Source organism: Carettochelys insculpta, chromosome 20 (assembly GCF_033958435.1).
Source record: "Carettochelys insculpta isolate YL-2023 chromosome 20, ASM3395843v1, whole genome shotgun sequence".
NCBI classification, from domain to species: Eukaryota; Metazoa; Chordata; order Testudines; family Carettochelyidae; genus Carettochelys; species Carettochelys insculpta.
In genome coordinates, this window is record NC_134156.1 from 1,282,824 (window position 1) to 1,296,700 (window position 13,877).

The 13,877-nt window shown below is 47.8% G+C and overlaps 1 protein-coding gene across 1 annotated transcript in view; it reads left to right on the forward strand.

Annotated features, from left to right (window-relative positions):
• DNAH9 (dynein axonemal heavy chain 9) overlaps positions 1 to 13,877 on the forward strand; it is a 240,318-nt gene that overhangs the window by 207,851 nt on the left and 18,590 nt on the right. The window contains exons 61-62 of the mRNA XM_075014992.1: positions 4,205 to 4,332; positions 11,649 to 11,876. Of these exons, the coding sequence (XP_074871093.1) occupies positions 4,205 to 4,332; positions 11,649 to 11,876 (356 nt within the window). The remainder of the gene's footprint in view (positions 1 to 4,204; positions 4,333 to 11,648; positions 11,877 to 13,877) is intronic.

Genomic DNA, 13,877 nt, shown 5'->3' on the forward strand with positions numbered 1-13,877 from the left:
CACAGGGGCTTCTAGAAGGTGCTACTTTTGCTTTTCAGGGACACACTGAATTACAGCTCTGGAGACTTGTTCTGTAAAAATGCTGGCTGTGCAGGAGTCACACCAAAGGGCTCAGCTCCATAGCATTTGGCTTCACAAACACCCTGACCCATAGGGTCTCTTTCCCCTTGCAAGTAGTGACAGTGAGGTACAGTAGGAGCCCAGCTCCCTGTGGGACCTTTCCTTCCCTCCCATCCCACTGATCACAGTAGTCAGCTTCTTCTTGACTGTGAGTGGCGGACAGGTACCTTTTGTCACCCTGCGTCTCACAGGAGCATAGATTCCAAGGCCAGAAGGAACCACAGTGATCATACTCAGATCCCCTGTGTTACAGGCTGGGGAACGCCCCTAAAGAATTCCTATGGTGAGATTTTAGAAGGCTGTCCAATCCAATCTTGATATAAAAATAGTGATGGAGACTATACTGCAACCTTGGTAAATTCTTCCAATGGTTAATTACTTGTTCCCCATATAGATGATTATATTCTGTGATCAAGTCACTCATTAGACCATCTCTGTGTTAAGTGAAACAGATGGAGTCTCGGAGTCTATCAGCGTAAGGTGGTTTTCTAATCAGTCTTGCGACATCCTTGTCAACTAACCAACTTTTTGTGTGGTGGGCAGGTGAGCTGGGCACAGCGTTCCACGAATGGTCACACCGGTGCCAAGCAGAGAGAGAAGAACCTCTCTGCTGTTCCCCTGTTTATGCATCCCAGGATCTCATTGGCTGTTTTGGCCACAGCATCATACTGGGAGCCCATGTTCAGCTGCTTATCCACCGTGAACCCCACGTTTTTCAAGATCACTGCCTCCCAGGACAGAGACTTCCATTCTGTTGGCAGGCTACGTCTTCTGTTCCTGAGCCACGACTCCAGCTCTTTTCTAGAGCCCAGCCACGTTCATCCTATATGCTTTCCCCCTCTCGGACCCTGACCTTGGCCTCACAAGTGCAGTTTCTAAGCTGCGAAGGAGTCTTGGCTCCTTGGAGCTGAAGCTGGAATATTTAAAAACCCATCAGTTATTCAGTGGCATGTGTGAGCAAATCTGATATGTTTCCATCCCGTCCTTAGTGGGCTGCTGTCCAACACAGCAGGTAGCTTCTGCGTGGAAACCAGACTCCACAAAGCAGTGAAATTGCACTGGCTTATCTCCCTAGAGATTGTCCCTTAGGGTCAGGGCAAAGGTTTGTTTGCAGAGGGTGAGCTCCCTCTGCTTCTGTCTGTGATGTACCTTCTTTGTGTAGGAAGAGAGTGAGTTTAGTCTCCAGGACTATCTGCCCAGCTCCTCTCAGCAGCATATTAACAGGAAGCAGAAGGGAAATGGCTGCTTCAGATGGAGCCTGAGGTGTATGATGGGCCTCTGCTTGCGTTTCTCTGGGACAGGAAAGGACCCCCTAGGCAAGTGGGCACTTTGAGCTGGGGGTGTGATTCCCAGTCCCACCTCCATCAGAGTTTGTCTGCTGAGAATAGAGATGTCGGGTTGGTGCTAGTGCAGATGTCTCTCTCTGTCATCCGGAGCTCAACATGTAGAGGTGCTCTTGGTATATCGCATGGTGACCGGGAGTTTGTACTTACTTGCCCTACAGATTTCTGTACATTTTATTGCCTTCCTTTCCTCTCATCGGATCCCAGGAGTACTGAATTAAATGAAGGAAGTGGAGCTAGTGAGAACCCCAGAGTGAGCTCTATCCTTAATATGGGTTTCTTGCAAAGATAAGGCAATAACTGGAAAATGAGAAATTTGGCCTGCACTTTTATAGTTATGCAGGTGAAGTTGTCTTTGTTATGTGATGTTCCTGCACTGGCAGTAAGGCGTTGTGACCTCAAACGTGTGCTTTAGATTCCATTCCAAAGGACTCATATCATTGAGAACTTGGCTTTCATCTGCCGTAAAAGTTTATGCACGGTAAAAAGAATCACGCAAATGAAGCTATTATTTCCGTGCAATTGAGCCTGGCCCGTGGGGTTTCTGGTTCAGTCTCTCTATGCAATATTGTATGTGTCCTCCAAGAGCAGCTTCTGCAGACTAAAGTCGTTCTGAAGCTCAGGCTAGATATTTCTTGCAAGTGGAAGCGCTCCTTTTTATAGGTGCTCCTCCCCAGAGTCCCGTGCTAGTCCCATCATTCCCAGCTTAGACAATGCAACGAGTTTCTAACTCTAAGTCCAGAGGCTTTCCTAGTTCCCAACCCAGAAGTTTCTGAGTCCACACTCTCCCCTTTGGCTGCACTGGAAGACTCTGGAGCCTGCCAGAAAGGAGGGCTGGCATTGTGGTTATGGGGCCAGCCTGTAGCTCAGAGGCTAGGTCCCAGTTCCCTGCTCTATTGCGGACTCCTTGAGTGATGCTTACACAATGGCCCAGGCTGTCTGTGCCTGAGCTCTTCATCTGCAAAGTGGAGGTAACGATGTTACATATGATTATTAATCCTAGTTATTATGGTAGTGCTTAAGGGCCAGCTGAGAACAGGGCCCCATTGTGCTGCATGTGGTATACACACAAAGCACTCGATGGTCCTTGCGCCACAGAGCTGTCTGCATCCACAGATCAGAGAGACCCAGGGTGAGGGGTCCAGTAGCACATGCAAGTCGAGTGATCAATTTGATGGTGACAAATGTCCTGTCGTTGCCATGGTATTTTTTCCTGAGGAGCAGGAGAGAATTTAACCCCAGTTGAGCTGACTGGGAAACAAAATGAAGGGCACTGGGCCATGGAAGGGAAGGGCAGTGCCTGATTTATGCACAAACTAAGTCAGCTAGAGCTTCAGGCTTCAGATTATGAGGGACCCCTAGTAGAATAATACACGTTTTTTGGTAATGCTTTAGGACCTCTTAAATGTGACATCGCTTAGTGCCTCAATAGGTCCTCACCTGGCCCTGGGCAAGGGGATGTTGGGAGCAGAGGTAAGAGGCTGGGTATGGAGGAAGGCTGAGGTGAAGACTCTATGGCTGCTCTGGGCTGCCTCCCCAGCTGCCCCAGGCCTTAGGGAGCCCCTCCCAGTTCCCCTCAGGTGCAGGGAGCCAGGAACTGGGTAGCAGCCACCAGGGTGGGCTCCCTGGGTGCTTAGTTCCTGGAGGAGCTGGTGTCACCCTCCTCCCTGGGACTACACAAAGTCGCTGACCCACAGAGATACACGAGTTAATGCAGTGAGTTCTCTCAGAGCTGGTACAGGTGATTGCCATCTCTGTCATACGTGCTGTAAACTTTGAATCACCCTCAGTGAGAATCACTCCCACAGCCAGCTCTGGCAGTATGAGTAGCAACAGAGACCCAGCATTGACTGCTGGGAAGCCTATTGGGATTTCTGCCACGTGAGAAACACTGAAACAATAAATGATTCTTCCGTGTGCAGGCAGTGGAGTCTGAAGGGATGTATGTCTCCTCCAGGTCAGGAGTTCGCTATGATGAACTCTGCTTTCTCCTCTGAAAATGGCCACTAGGTAGTTCTTCAGTTTGATCTAGGTCACATTGGTGTTGAATACAAACAGGTGTGGGATTTAGTGGTTAGTGCTCTTTTAGGGAGTAGATTTCTGTCCTCTTGCACTGGGGGAGTCAAACCACCTGGGTGTGGTGCAAGGACACAGCCAGTAGAGAGCAGGAATTTGAGCACTGCCTCAGAATTCCTGCTATTAGGTGGGTGCTAGAGAAGGAAATAACCTACACAAGGCACAGGCACTGGCACAGATGTCAGCCAACCATTTCCAATATTTAAAGCCATCTCAGTTTCTTTTTTCCAGTGTGGGTGTATTTCTGAATACCTTGCTAACTACAGCGTGGACTAGCAGGGTGAATTTCACCTCTGAATAAAATCTGGTTCAAAGCCCATTTAATCAGCTGGAAATTACTTTAATTTCATAGCATTTAAACATGCATCTCCACACAAGGTTCTGGGGCGAATAATGTTCTTCCAACAAAGGCACTTCATAGCCCTGTACCTCTGTGTTGCTGTTGTGCTGCAATTAGAAGTAACTTGGAAGCAGCCAATGCTGTTTTCAATGCCTTGGCAAAGGGTATGTTAGAAATAAGATGATAATTATCAGAAATGTGGTGGCTGTTTTGTGAAGAGGTTTTGATGAGCATGAGCTCTGCCTTGTTATTACTGTCTGAGATCAGCAATTCTGCAGGAGCTGTTCCAGTAAACAGAGCTGAAAGTTTTTCTTTCTCCTTATAGGGAAGAAGCTTGGTTACACATTTAACAACAGGAATTTCCACAATGTCTCCCTGGGACAAGGCCAAGAGGTAGTAGCAGAGCAAGCTTTAGACCTGGCTGCAAAGGAGGGTCACTGGGTTATCCTTCAGGTAACTAGCTTTAAAAATAACAGTTTATCACCTGTCACCTTTTACAAAATTGACCCAATAAACAGGATCTGGAAGTGATTTCCATCCGCTAGAGAGACATGGTGGGAGGAGGCAATATCTTTGAGTGGAGCAGCTTCTGATGGCGAAAGAGACATGCTTTTGAGCCATGGCTGCAGCGCTGCATGTCTCCGTCAGGTGGCAGACCAGGGCTGGCCTGGGGACATTGAATTTTGGACGTGCTCCATGGTGGCTGTGCATTGTCAGCTGCACCACCAGGCTCCCGTGCTTGTTGGCAGTTTCGCAGCAAGGCCAACAGTGAAAAGGACGTGAAGACTCATGTCCTTTGGCTATCCTGGTGTAGCCTCTCCAGGCCAGAGCCCATCCGTTGGGATTTCTTTGTGGGAAGCTCATGCTGCGCTGGCCCTTGGTTTACCTGCTCTGCGGATGTCTAAAGGGCTTCATTCCTTAGGGTGAGTTATCCAGTGCCCTTCACAGCTCTAAATTGATCTCATGCATTTACATCAATCACTGAGAAAATTCTCATTGCTGGAGAAAGTACTTAAGTAAACCTAAATATGTGGGTCCTCAGGGGACCCACAGACTTGCCAGGGCCCTAGTCAGGGTGGGGGCAGCTCTGTGCTGCTAGAAGGGGTGGGGACTGGGCAGTAAGCACCAACCAGAGTGCGCCATGCCACATCCCCACCACCACCAGGGAGCTCTCAGAGCAGCCCATAGTTTGCTGCATGGGGCTCAGGAAGCAATTTAAAAGGCTCATGGCTGCTAAAGCTCCCACAAGAGCAGAGTGCTTCTGTGGTGGCCGCAGCAGCAAGGAGCCCTGGGCCCCAGGCCAACTGCCCCTTTCCCCTCCCCTGTCGTCAGGCCTGTCTGTCCCTCACGCTGTCCCAATGACAAAGCTGGTAAGCATCAATCGTCGTGCCTGTCTCCATGGAGGGCTGACTAGGCAGTGAATTCAACATGTCCTCCCTTGGTCTATGGGAAACCCATATCCTTGAACTCCATGGGAGTGAGATTTCTGAAGGAGTTTATCTGACTTTTTCCACAAGAGAAGGACTCAGTTCTTCAGTGGGACTGTACCAGTGTGGTGGCTCTTTGTGTGGGTTCCCCACTTGAGCCTTTGGCAACTTGCTCTTTGTCTCACCTGTGCCAAAAGCTTGATTTTCTTGTGGCCATAACTTCCACAAGGAGAGCCAGTGAGCTGCAGTTCTTAGTCACGGACCCTCCCTACACTCCATTTTTCAGAAACAAGGAGCTGTGGGGCCTGCACCATCTGTCTAAAGTGATGTCACAATATCATATTAGCCGGGCAATGCCCTCACCTGCACTATCCCCAAAGCTGTAGTCCAGTACAGATCTGCAGCCTCTTCATGCCGTAGGTATGAGACATGGCTTGGCATTGTATTTGGAAACAATAAAACCTTTCTGTTCATTGCTTTAGTCACAGGTATTTTTAGTAAAAGTCATGGACAGATTATGGGCAAGAAACAAAAATTCATGGTCTATGACTTGTCCAAGACTTACATTATATAAACCCCAGCTGTTGGGGCCCTGGCACACTGCTGCTTTTGGAGGGGTACCAGGACAGTGCTACTTGGGGGCTGACAGCTGGCCTATGCACTGGCGGGGGCGGGGGAGGGCCTGGTTGTCCCCAGCCACCCGCTGCTCCAAAGCCCCAGGAACAGCTGCTCTGAAGGCCTCTGGGATGGCTCCTGGGACCATTGCTGCTCCTTCAGCCCCCCAGGCCAGTAGCACCAGCCACTGCTTGATGGCCCTGGGGCCAGATGCCTCAGGCTGCTTCAGCAGCAGCTAGTTCAGCTCTCACCAGAGTCTGCTCCAACAGTGGCCAATACAGCTGGCTGCAGGACACACCTGAGGTGCAGCTGGCCCTGGAGCAGCTCCCAGGACCACTGCTCAGGCGCACCTCAGGGCCAGCGGCTCTGGCCATCCTGGGGTCAGCTTGGCATTGGCTGCAGCAGTTGCAAAAGTCACGGAGGTAACAGAAAGTCAGGGAATCTGTGGCTTCTGTGACCTCCATGACAGAAGCGCAACCATATTCACCCCCTTGACGTTTTCTTTTTTTTGGGGGGTGGGGGGGTGAAGGGTCAAGCAGTCTCTATGCCACTGTTTTCCAGGCGGCTACCTCCCGCTTTTCAGTGGTGCAGGGATAGTATAGGCTGTGCCTCCTCAGAGGTTCTGAACTCATCCAATGAGGGCCCAAGGGGCTTCAGTCTCATCTCCCAGGGAGATGTCGACATTAGACATGAGCAGGTGTGACACTCCCAGGGGCACAATCTGGTCAGTTGAACAGCTGTGTCCTCTCAACTCTGCAGCCTTTCACACTGATCCAGTGTGAGAGCCACCACACCTGGTCTGCTCACACGCAGCCTCCCACATGGGCAGCACTCTCGGCCGTGCTATAGCAGTGCTACGGACAGACAGCCCAGAAGGACACACCAGCGCACTCCCAGACCCAGGCTTCCACCACAAGTGTGTGCCCTGGAGTGCCCAGCCAGCTCCTGGGCAGTAACAGCTCACGTAAGGCCCATCATTGCATGAATGGAAAATTACATTCACAAGCTTTGTTATCACAAGTGGTGGTTCCCACACACTTCAGTCCAAGCACACTGGGTTATATAAAACAGTAAAACAAGTTATTAACTATAGAAAGAACAGATTTAAGTGGCTACAAGTAGTGAGGCATAAAAGTCATAGTTGGTTACCAGTAAATAAAAGGTAAAGTGCATCTAATTCCTAACTTCAGAAGTGAATCCAAAGTGAAGAGTCTCTCTCACCACATGCTGTAGTTATTCTTTGAACTCCTTTCAGACTCACGGTCTCCCCAGGCTAATACTGCTTCCCTTGTCCTTCACGTATTGTCACTGCTGTGAGTAGAGGTGGAGGGCAAAATCATTTCGGGGCCTCTGTTTTCCATTGTTACATTGTTTCCTCCTCTTTGAGAGTCATCTCCAGATGAGGTTCAAGAGGCAGGAACCTCCAACTCTTTCTTTGCCAAAGTGTAAAATTCTCATTCGAACCCTGAATTTCCAAGCAATGGCCACTTAGCCAGGAGATAGTCCATCAGGATTGGGGGCACTTGGCTGATGTGTCACTTTCCCTTGTGTCTTCGAGGAATCAGTTTGCCCCTCCTACTCTAACCTTGGAATATGTCTCAGTAAGGTTATACAGTGGACTTCTACTACGTACAACGTTGTCCCAATAAGTGCAGTCAGTTGTGAGTTTTCAAATGCTGCCTCACGAGGCACGTTTTGTACAAAACCCATTATGGCTGTGTAAAAAAGGGATGCAGGTGGTCGGGGGGGGCTCCTACTTTGTCTTCCGTACGTACTTTTGCCAAGTGTCAGTTTACTATGGCTGCGTCTAGATGAAATGGGGATTTTGGGAAGGCAGTTCTGTAGCCATTCGTCAATACGACTCTGCGCCCCACTGAAGACTGGAGTGAAAGAACTGAAGGGGCTCCATACACTCGCACGCTCTAAATGAAGGGAATGAATTCTGAAGTAAATGCCAGTTTGTAAGTGTTACTATTTCTGATGGTTACTATGGCAACTCCAGCATGGTGTGATATACATCCTCAGTAAGAGTAGAGCTGCTTTAACGTATAGGGCACGCTGACATTGCACGCACTCAAGCACACACACGCACACTCAGGTTCACAAGGGCACACTTGCTCTGGCTCTCACACGCTGTGTACAGCAAATGGTCATTTTATTACAAAAGCGGTGATGTTACGGCACAGGTACATTTGCAGCAATTCTCTTCCTTTTTTCTGCTTTTCCAGTAGTTTGACTTCCCAAGAGCTAGGAGCAGGTGCAGAGCGTTTTGCATGGATCCAGCTGTAAGACTTCACTTGAAATGTCAATGTCACTTCCACCTGAGACAATTCCCCAAATGCAGCCTGCGCAATTGGCATCCCTTCTGCAGGCAGTCTGGCCATAAGCCTTAGATATAAATATATGGGGGACTCAGGGTGCTGTCCACTGCCTACTGATGTGCCCTCATTGAGACCTGACTCTCACAAGGATTCTGTCCCTGGCTTCAAAATCTGGCATAGAGAAACATATGGAGAAGCAATAGCATGATCGTTTAACCCCATTTACTAGAGGGTGTCCAGAGTTCATTTGTGGAAATGAAAAAGAGAGAAAACTGGTTGTGATGGGTTTGGTCACAGAGATCCCCTTGGGACTCTCATTTAATGTGCTGAAATACCACCCTGCCTGCCTGACCTTTGTGGGCCCCACCACATTGTCTTGCTGAGCCAGACCCTCTAGTTTTCTCCAGTGCTGGCACAGGTTGGGATCATAGCCCGTAGCATAGTAATACAGGCACTCAGGTCAGCTCAGCACTGGGAAGGCTCAGTCAAAGTGACTTGCCCTGCACATGGGTGCACAGCCCCTATGGGACCAGAGCCCCCGATAAATCCGTCTCGCTGTATATGAAGTTTTATATAGATTGAGCCCATAAATTGTTTCTCTCCCTTATCAAAGAGAGAGACACGCAGCTGTTGTCCCACCAGTTAACAATTATTTACGCTGCATTTATTAATAAACAAAAGTGATTTTATTAAATAGAAAAAGTAGGATTTAAGTGGCTGCAAGTAATAGCAGACAGAGCAAATTAATTACTAAGCAAAATAAAACAAAACATGCCAGCTAAGACTAAGACTGAAAGAAACTTGTTACATGCAATTTTTTATCCTAACCATAGTACTAATAAAAACAGAAAGCAGTCAAGTAGCACTTTAAAGGCTAGCAAAATAATTAGGTAAGCTTTCGTGGGACAGACCCACTTCTTCAGACCAATAATCTTTTCTCATTAGCTAGGAAGCCTTCCAACTTGGGCCTGATTCTTTTTAATGTTCATATCTGGTGGTTGTAGCAGACATCTTAGATGGTAAACAAGGTGGTCTCCTGGCATCTGGCTGCCACATATTTGTTTCTTGTTGTTATATCCCTTTCGCCAAAGGCGGGAACACTGTATTCAGTTTAATTTTTTCCATATTTCACATGAAAAGTACAGCATCCAAAATGGGTTCCGGCCTCAGGTGAAGTGGCCACATGATGTGGTGGAACCATCTATAGTTCAGGCTTATAGGATTATTCACAGATCATCGTCCCAGGAACCGGGCCATGAAGTTGCTTGGATACTGCTACTGGCTCTCACTTAGCATGTCTAGATTAGCAAACGGGTTTATATGTCATATTTCTAGCTTCTAATACAGGAATGATAGATGCACACAAACATACGCAGGCAGCAGATTATAACTTTTTAAATGTTATGTTTGGTGAAGTATTTTGCACAAAGCATATTTGAGGTGTGTCTTTTTTCTATTCAGAAGTATCGTTTCAGAAAGAACATGTATCATGTTGCTGGCACAGCATACACTCTCAGCAGTGTATTGGGGACTGTTGTTTGGCTGACAGGACAATCTCATGCAGTGGAGCAATTTTCAGAGTACCCCTTGGAGTTACAAATTATCTTCACAGTATTACAGTCCTCTTTTGCTTTGAAAATTCACCCCATTTTCTCGTGTACTACTTTCCTTTGTGGGACTGTTCATCTGCCCAAGGCAATAAATCCTTGATGCAAACCAACTGTATACTCTGTCCACCCATTTAAATTTGTTAGTTACATTAAAAAAGGAATAAAGTGTAAATAGAATCTCGGGTTTGTGCTCTCCAGCACTACCCACCATCAGATCAGAAATTCACTGCACATCAGTCTTCAGAGGGCTAGCTATTCCAGCAAGCCTTCATCACAGGCATCACAGCAACACGAGTTTTGAGTCAACACAGATTCTTTTCAGCCACACACTTCGGTTAAAACAAAACAAAACAGAAAAACCCAGATGTAGGAATAACCCATTGTCAGTAACAGAATATTTTATGAGGGTTTTCATCTTTATCTGTTCTGATACCTGAGGCATGATATTTTTGTTGTTGCTGTTGAGCTTTATTCATAAAACCTTAGCCCTTTATGGCTGGCTGTGTATCTCTCTCAATTTTTGCTTTGTTGTTGGCTGAGTGATACCAGCACATGTTGATCGCTGAGACTCGGTGGGATTTCTTTGCCATTTCACACCCTGACGGCAGTGAGAAAGACCTGCTGCATTAATGCTCAGGGTGTAGTTGCAGCTGTTTTAACTCAGTCTTATATTTCACAACAGAAAGGCTCTCTCAGGACCCAGGATTCCCTCCTGGCTCCACCTATTACTAGTATGGACTCAAATCATGGAAATAAAGGAATTTTCTTTTCTTTATTTATTTTGTTAATTGAAGCTCTAAACCAAAAACTTTGCATCCTCTCAACATTAATGAAAGCTGTACCCTCCCTGTGGGGGGGATACCATTTAATTGGATCTGAGGGATGCAAGTGACTTACTTTGGGAGAGAAGTATCTGACTTCTCCATCTAATTTCTGTTCATTCCCTGAACAATTCTTCTTGTCTTTAGAACAACTGAAGCACCACTCCTGCAGCAGCTGCGTACTTGCTCATGAACCTCAGGACTGGCCAAGGCTCCAGCAAAGGCCATGTGAAAAAACCTTCATGTGATCCTGTAATTAGAGATTGCACTGTGATGCATACGCACAACAGGGCCAAATTAAAGTGCCACGGGCAAGCTGAGTGCTGGCATCTCCTAGCTTCTGAGTAAATGATTTGGCAATGTTAATGTAACTTTTTAACATAGATTTTTCTGTGCCATTTTGTACTGAGCAGCCTGGCTTCTGTCTCCCCTGGTCTTGCAGGAGGTATGGGAAACGGACCAGTGCACCAGTGCTGGCCAGTTTCTGGGGTTCCAGAGTTGTAGAGAGCTGGGAACCAGATAGCAGCCTGGCTCCCAGCTCCCCTCCACTGGTGGGAACCAGGAAACTGACCAGCACTGGTAGACTGATAAGTTTTGCTGCTCCTGCAAGCCCAAGGGAGCTGGGAGCCAGGCTGCTGCCTGGTTTCTGGCTGCCCACCACTCTGGGAACCAGGTGCAGCTTCTCCCTGGCTTCCCCCATCTGGAGGAAGCTGAGAAGAAACTGCAGCTGTGTGACTATCTGTCCGCTGGCTTCCCCCAGTTGGGGAAGCTGGGGGCTTGAGCGGGGAGTTGGCACAAGTCGAAATCACACACATTGGGGGGTTTACTGTATGTCCGCAGATGTGAATTATACTCCATTAGGAAAGGTACTGACTTCCGAGGAATGAGAAAACTCCTTGACCTCTTCTTGTTACTCTGCTTGGTGGATGCTCACTCCAGCAGTTGACAAAGTGTTGTCCCATTTTTCCATACTAGAATATCCATCTGGTGGCCAAGTGGCTGCATTCACTGGAGAAAAAGCTTGAGCAGCACAGTGAAGGCAGCCACCCAGAGTTCCGCGTCTTCATTAGTGCAGAGCCTGCTCCTTCACCTGAGGGCCACATCATCCCCCAGGGCATCCTGGAGAACTCCATCAAAATCACCAACGAACCTCCAAGCGGGATGCATGCCAATCTGCACAAGGCTCTGGATAACTTCAGCCAGGTATGGTGAAGCTCTATAGGAAACACTGGCTTCCTTCATGACATAGCTGCAGTGATCAAGCAGGTTGCCAGATTAGTTAAGAACTTGTGCATCAAAGTGTACAGCACAATGTATTTTGCATACGTACTACCTTCTGCTCCCAGGTGGGCACAGCATGGCCTTGTAGAATGGGTGCTTACAATCTCTTTGGGCAGCGCAGAGTGGTCAACCAAATGGCAGAGTGGCAGTCCATGTCCAAGGTAGCAACTCCTGTTTCCGGGTCTATGATAGTTCAGGAGGAAATGATCTCGAATATTTGTGGACTACTGTCTGAACCGATAAGGCACAAGGTGGAGGTACTAGATGGTGTGTGGTAGAAATGACTCACTTCTTACAGAACTATGTATAGACGTAAAGGGAAAAGTGGTGTGATCATGGGGGTCTTCAGTCTGAGGGATGCATGCCGGAGGTCTCATGCTGTTGCTACAAAAACCTCCTCCAGATTTGTGTTTGTACAATTTCAGATGATAATTTGATGAGTCAAAGAGGGTTGCATCCAACTCCGGCAGACTTCTGTATTCGATCTCTCATTAGGAGAAATTGATCAGAGAACTAAACTCACTGCTAGCTTAGGTGAAAAGGATCATGACTTGATCTCCTATGTTAAGTGCCAAGGGAATAAAGTCCTGATCAGTAGTATATACCTGGGGCTTTTGAAAAGAATTATGAGCCAGACCAGTTCAAAGTGATCATTTAAAGAAATGAAAAAACAAAAAGTGCAAAACTGATGATGACTGAGAATTCTTTAAGGATATTTTACTAGATGCCTAAAAAGCCATAATCAAGAAAGAAGGCCAAAGATCTACCTGGCTTAGAGAAAAGTGAAAACAAGTGCAAAAATAATTTTAAAAATATTATAGTAGTTTTCATTAAGGGGTAGCTAAGTTGCTCAGAGTATTATGGGTTGGAGTCATGCTCTGCTCTCCCCCATCCCTTTTTCCATTCGTGTGCAGTTTCCTCCAGCTAGTTTGTACATATTTTCCTTTCCAAAAGAAAAAGTGTAAAAATTGGCAGAAAGTGGAATCTGATAGCAATGAATATCAATGAGATGCTAGGCGCGATATAAAATTGAAAAGGGAAGTGAAAGGAGACCAGAAGATGTGGACAGCCAGCAGAGAGAAGGGTTTTGTCGAGTATGTTAGGAACCAAAAAAAATTCTGGCAATGGTATCGGCCTGGAGCTAGCCAGAAATGGCAGAACTCTCGCTAATAGTGCCGAAAGGGCACAGCTGTTCTGTACTGAGAGAAACGCCAGAGATGTCATCCTATTAGGTGAAATACTTTGTATCCCAAAAGTAGCTGAGGTGGGTGCTGGGTCTGACTTGACCCGAGGAGCTGGAAAAAAAGGCCCACTTTAAGGCTGGTGTCTTTTGCCCTCCCTGCCCCGGAGTCAGATGCACACACCCTTGTTGGTTATTCCAAGTATCAGGCTTTGTCCCTGGGCCCTAAGAGCCTGGCAAACTCCACTGCAAGCAGCTGAGGCTAGAGTCTCTGAGAGAGACCTTTGGATCACAGCCCCATTCCCAACTGGTGACAAAGTATGCCCCCTCCCACAGCGATCTGGCATGGGGGACTTGTGGGGAGCCTGGCTCAGGCTGCAGGAGTGAGAACATAAGAACAGTCACACTGCATCAGACCGATGGTCCAACTTGCCCAGCCTCCTGTCTTCTGACAGTGGCCAGTGCCAGCTGCCCCAGAGATAGTGAACAGAGCAGGGAGTCATCAACTGATCCATCCCGTCAAACCTTTGCAGCGCCTGACAAACTGAGGCCAGGGACACCATTTCTGCACTCACTAGTGGTGGCAGAAGGTGGAGGGGCCCAGCTCCGCTCTCCTGGATCCCAGCCATGTAGCTCTACTTACCGCCTGCCTGTCATGAGGTGAGGCCTGGGCAAGAAGAGGCAGGGCCCACCCCCAAGACAAGGAGTGGCCTGGGGGGACAGTCATGTGACTGGAATTCCCC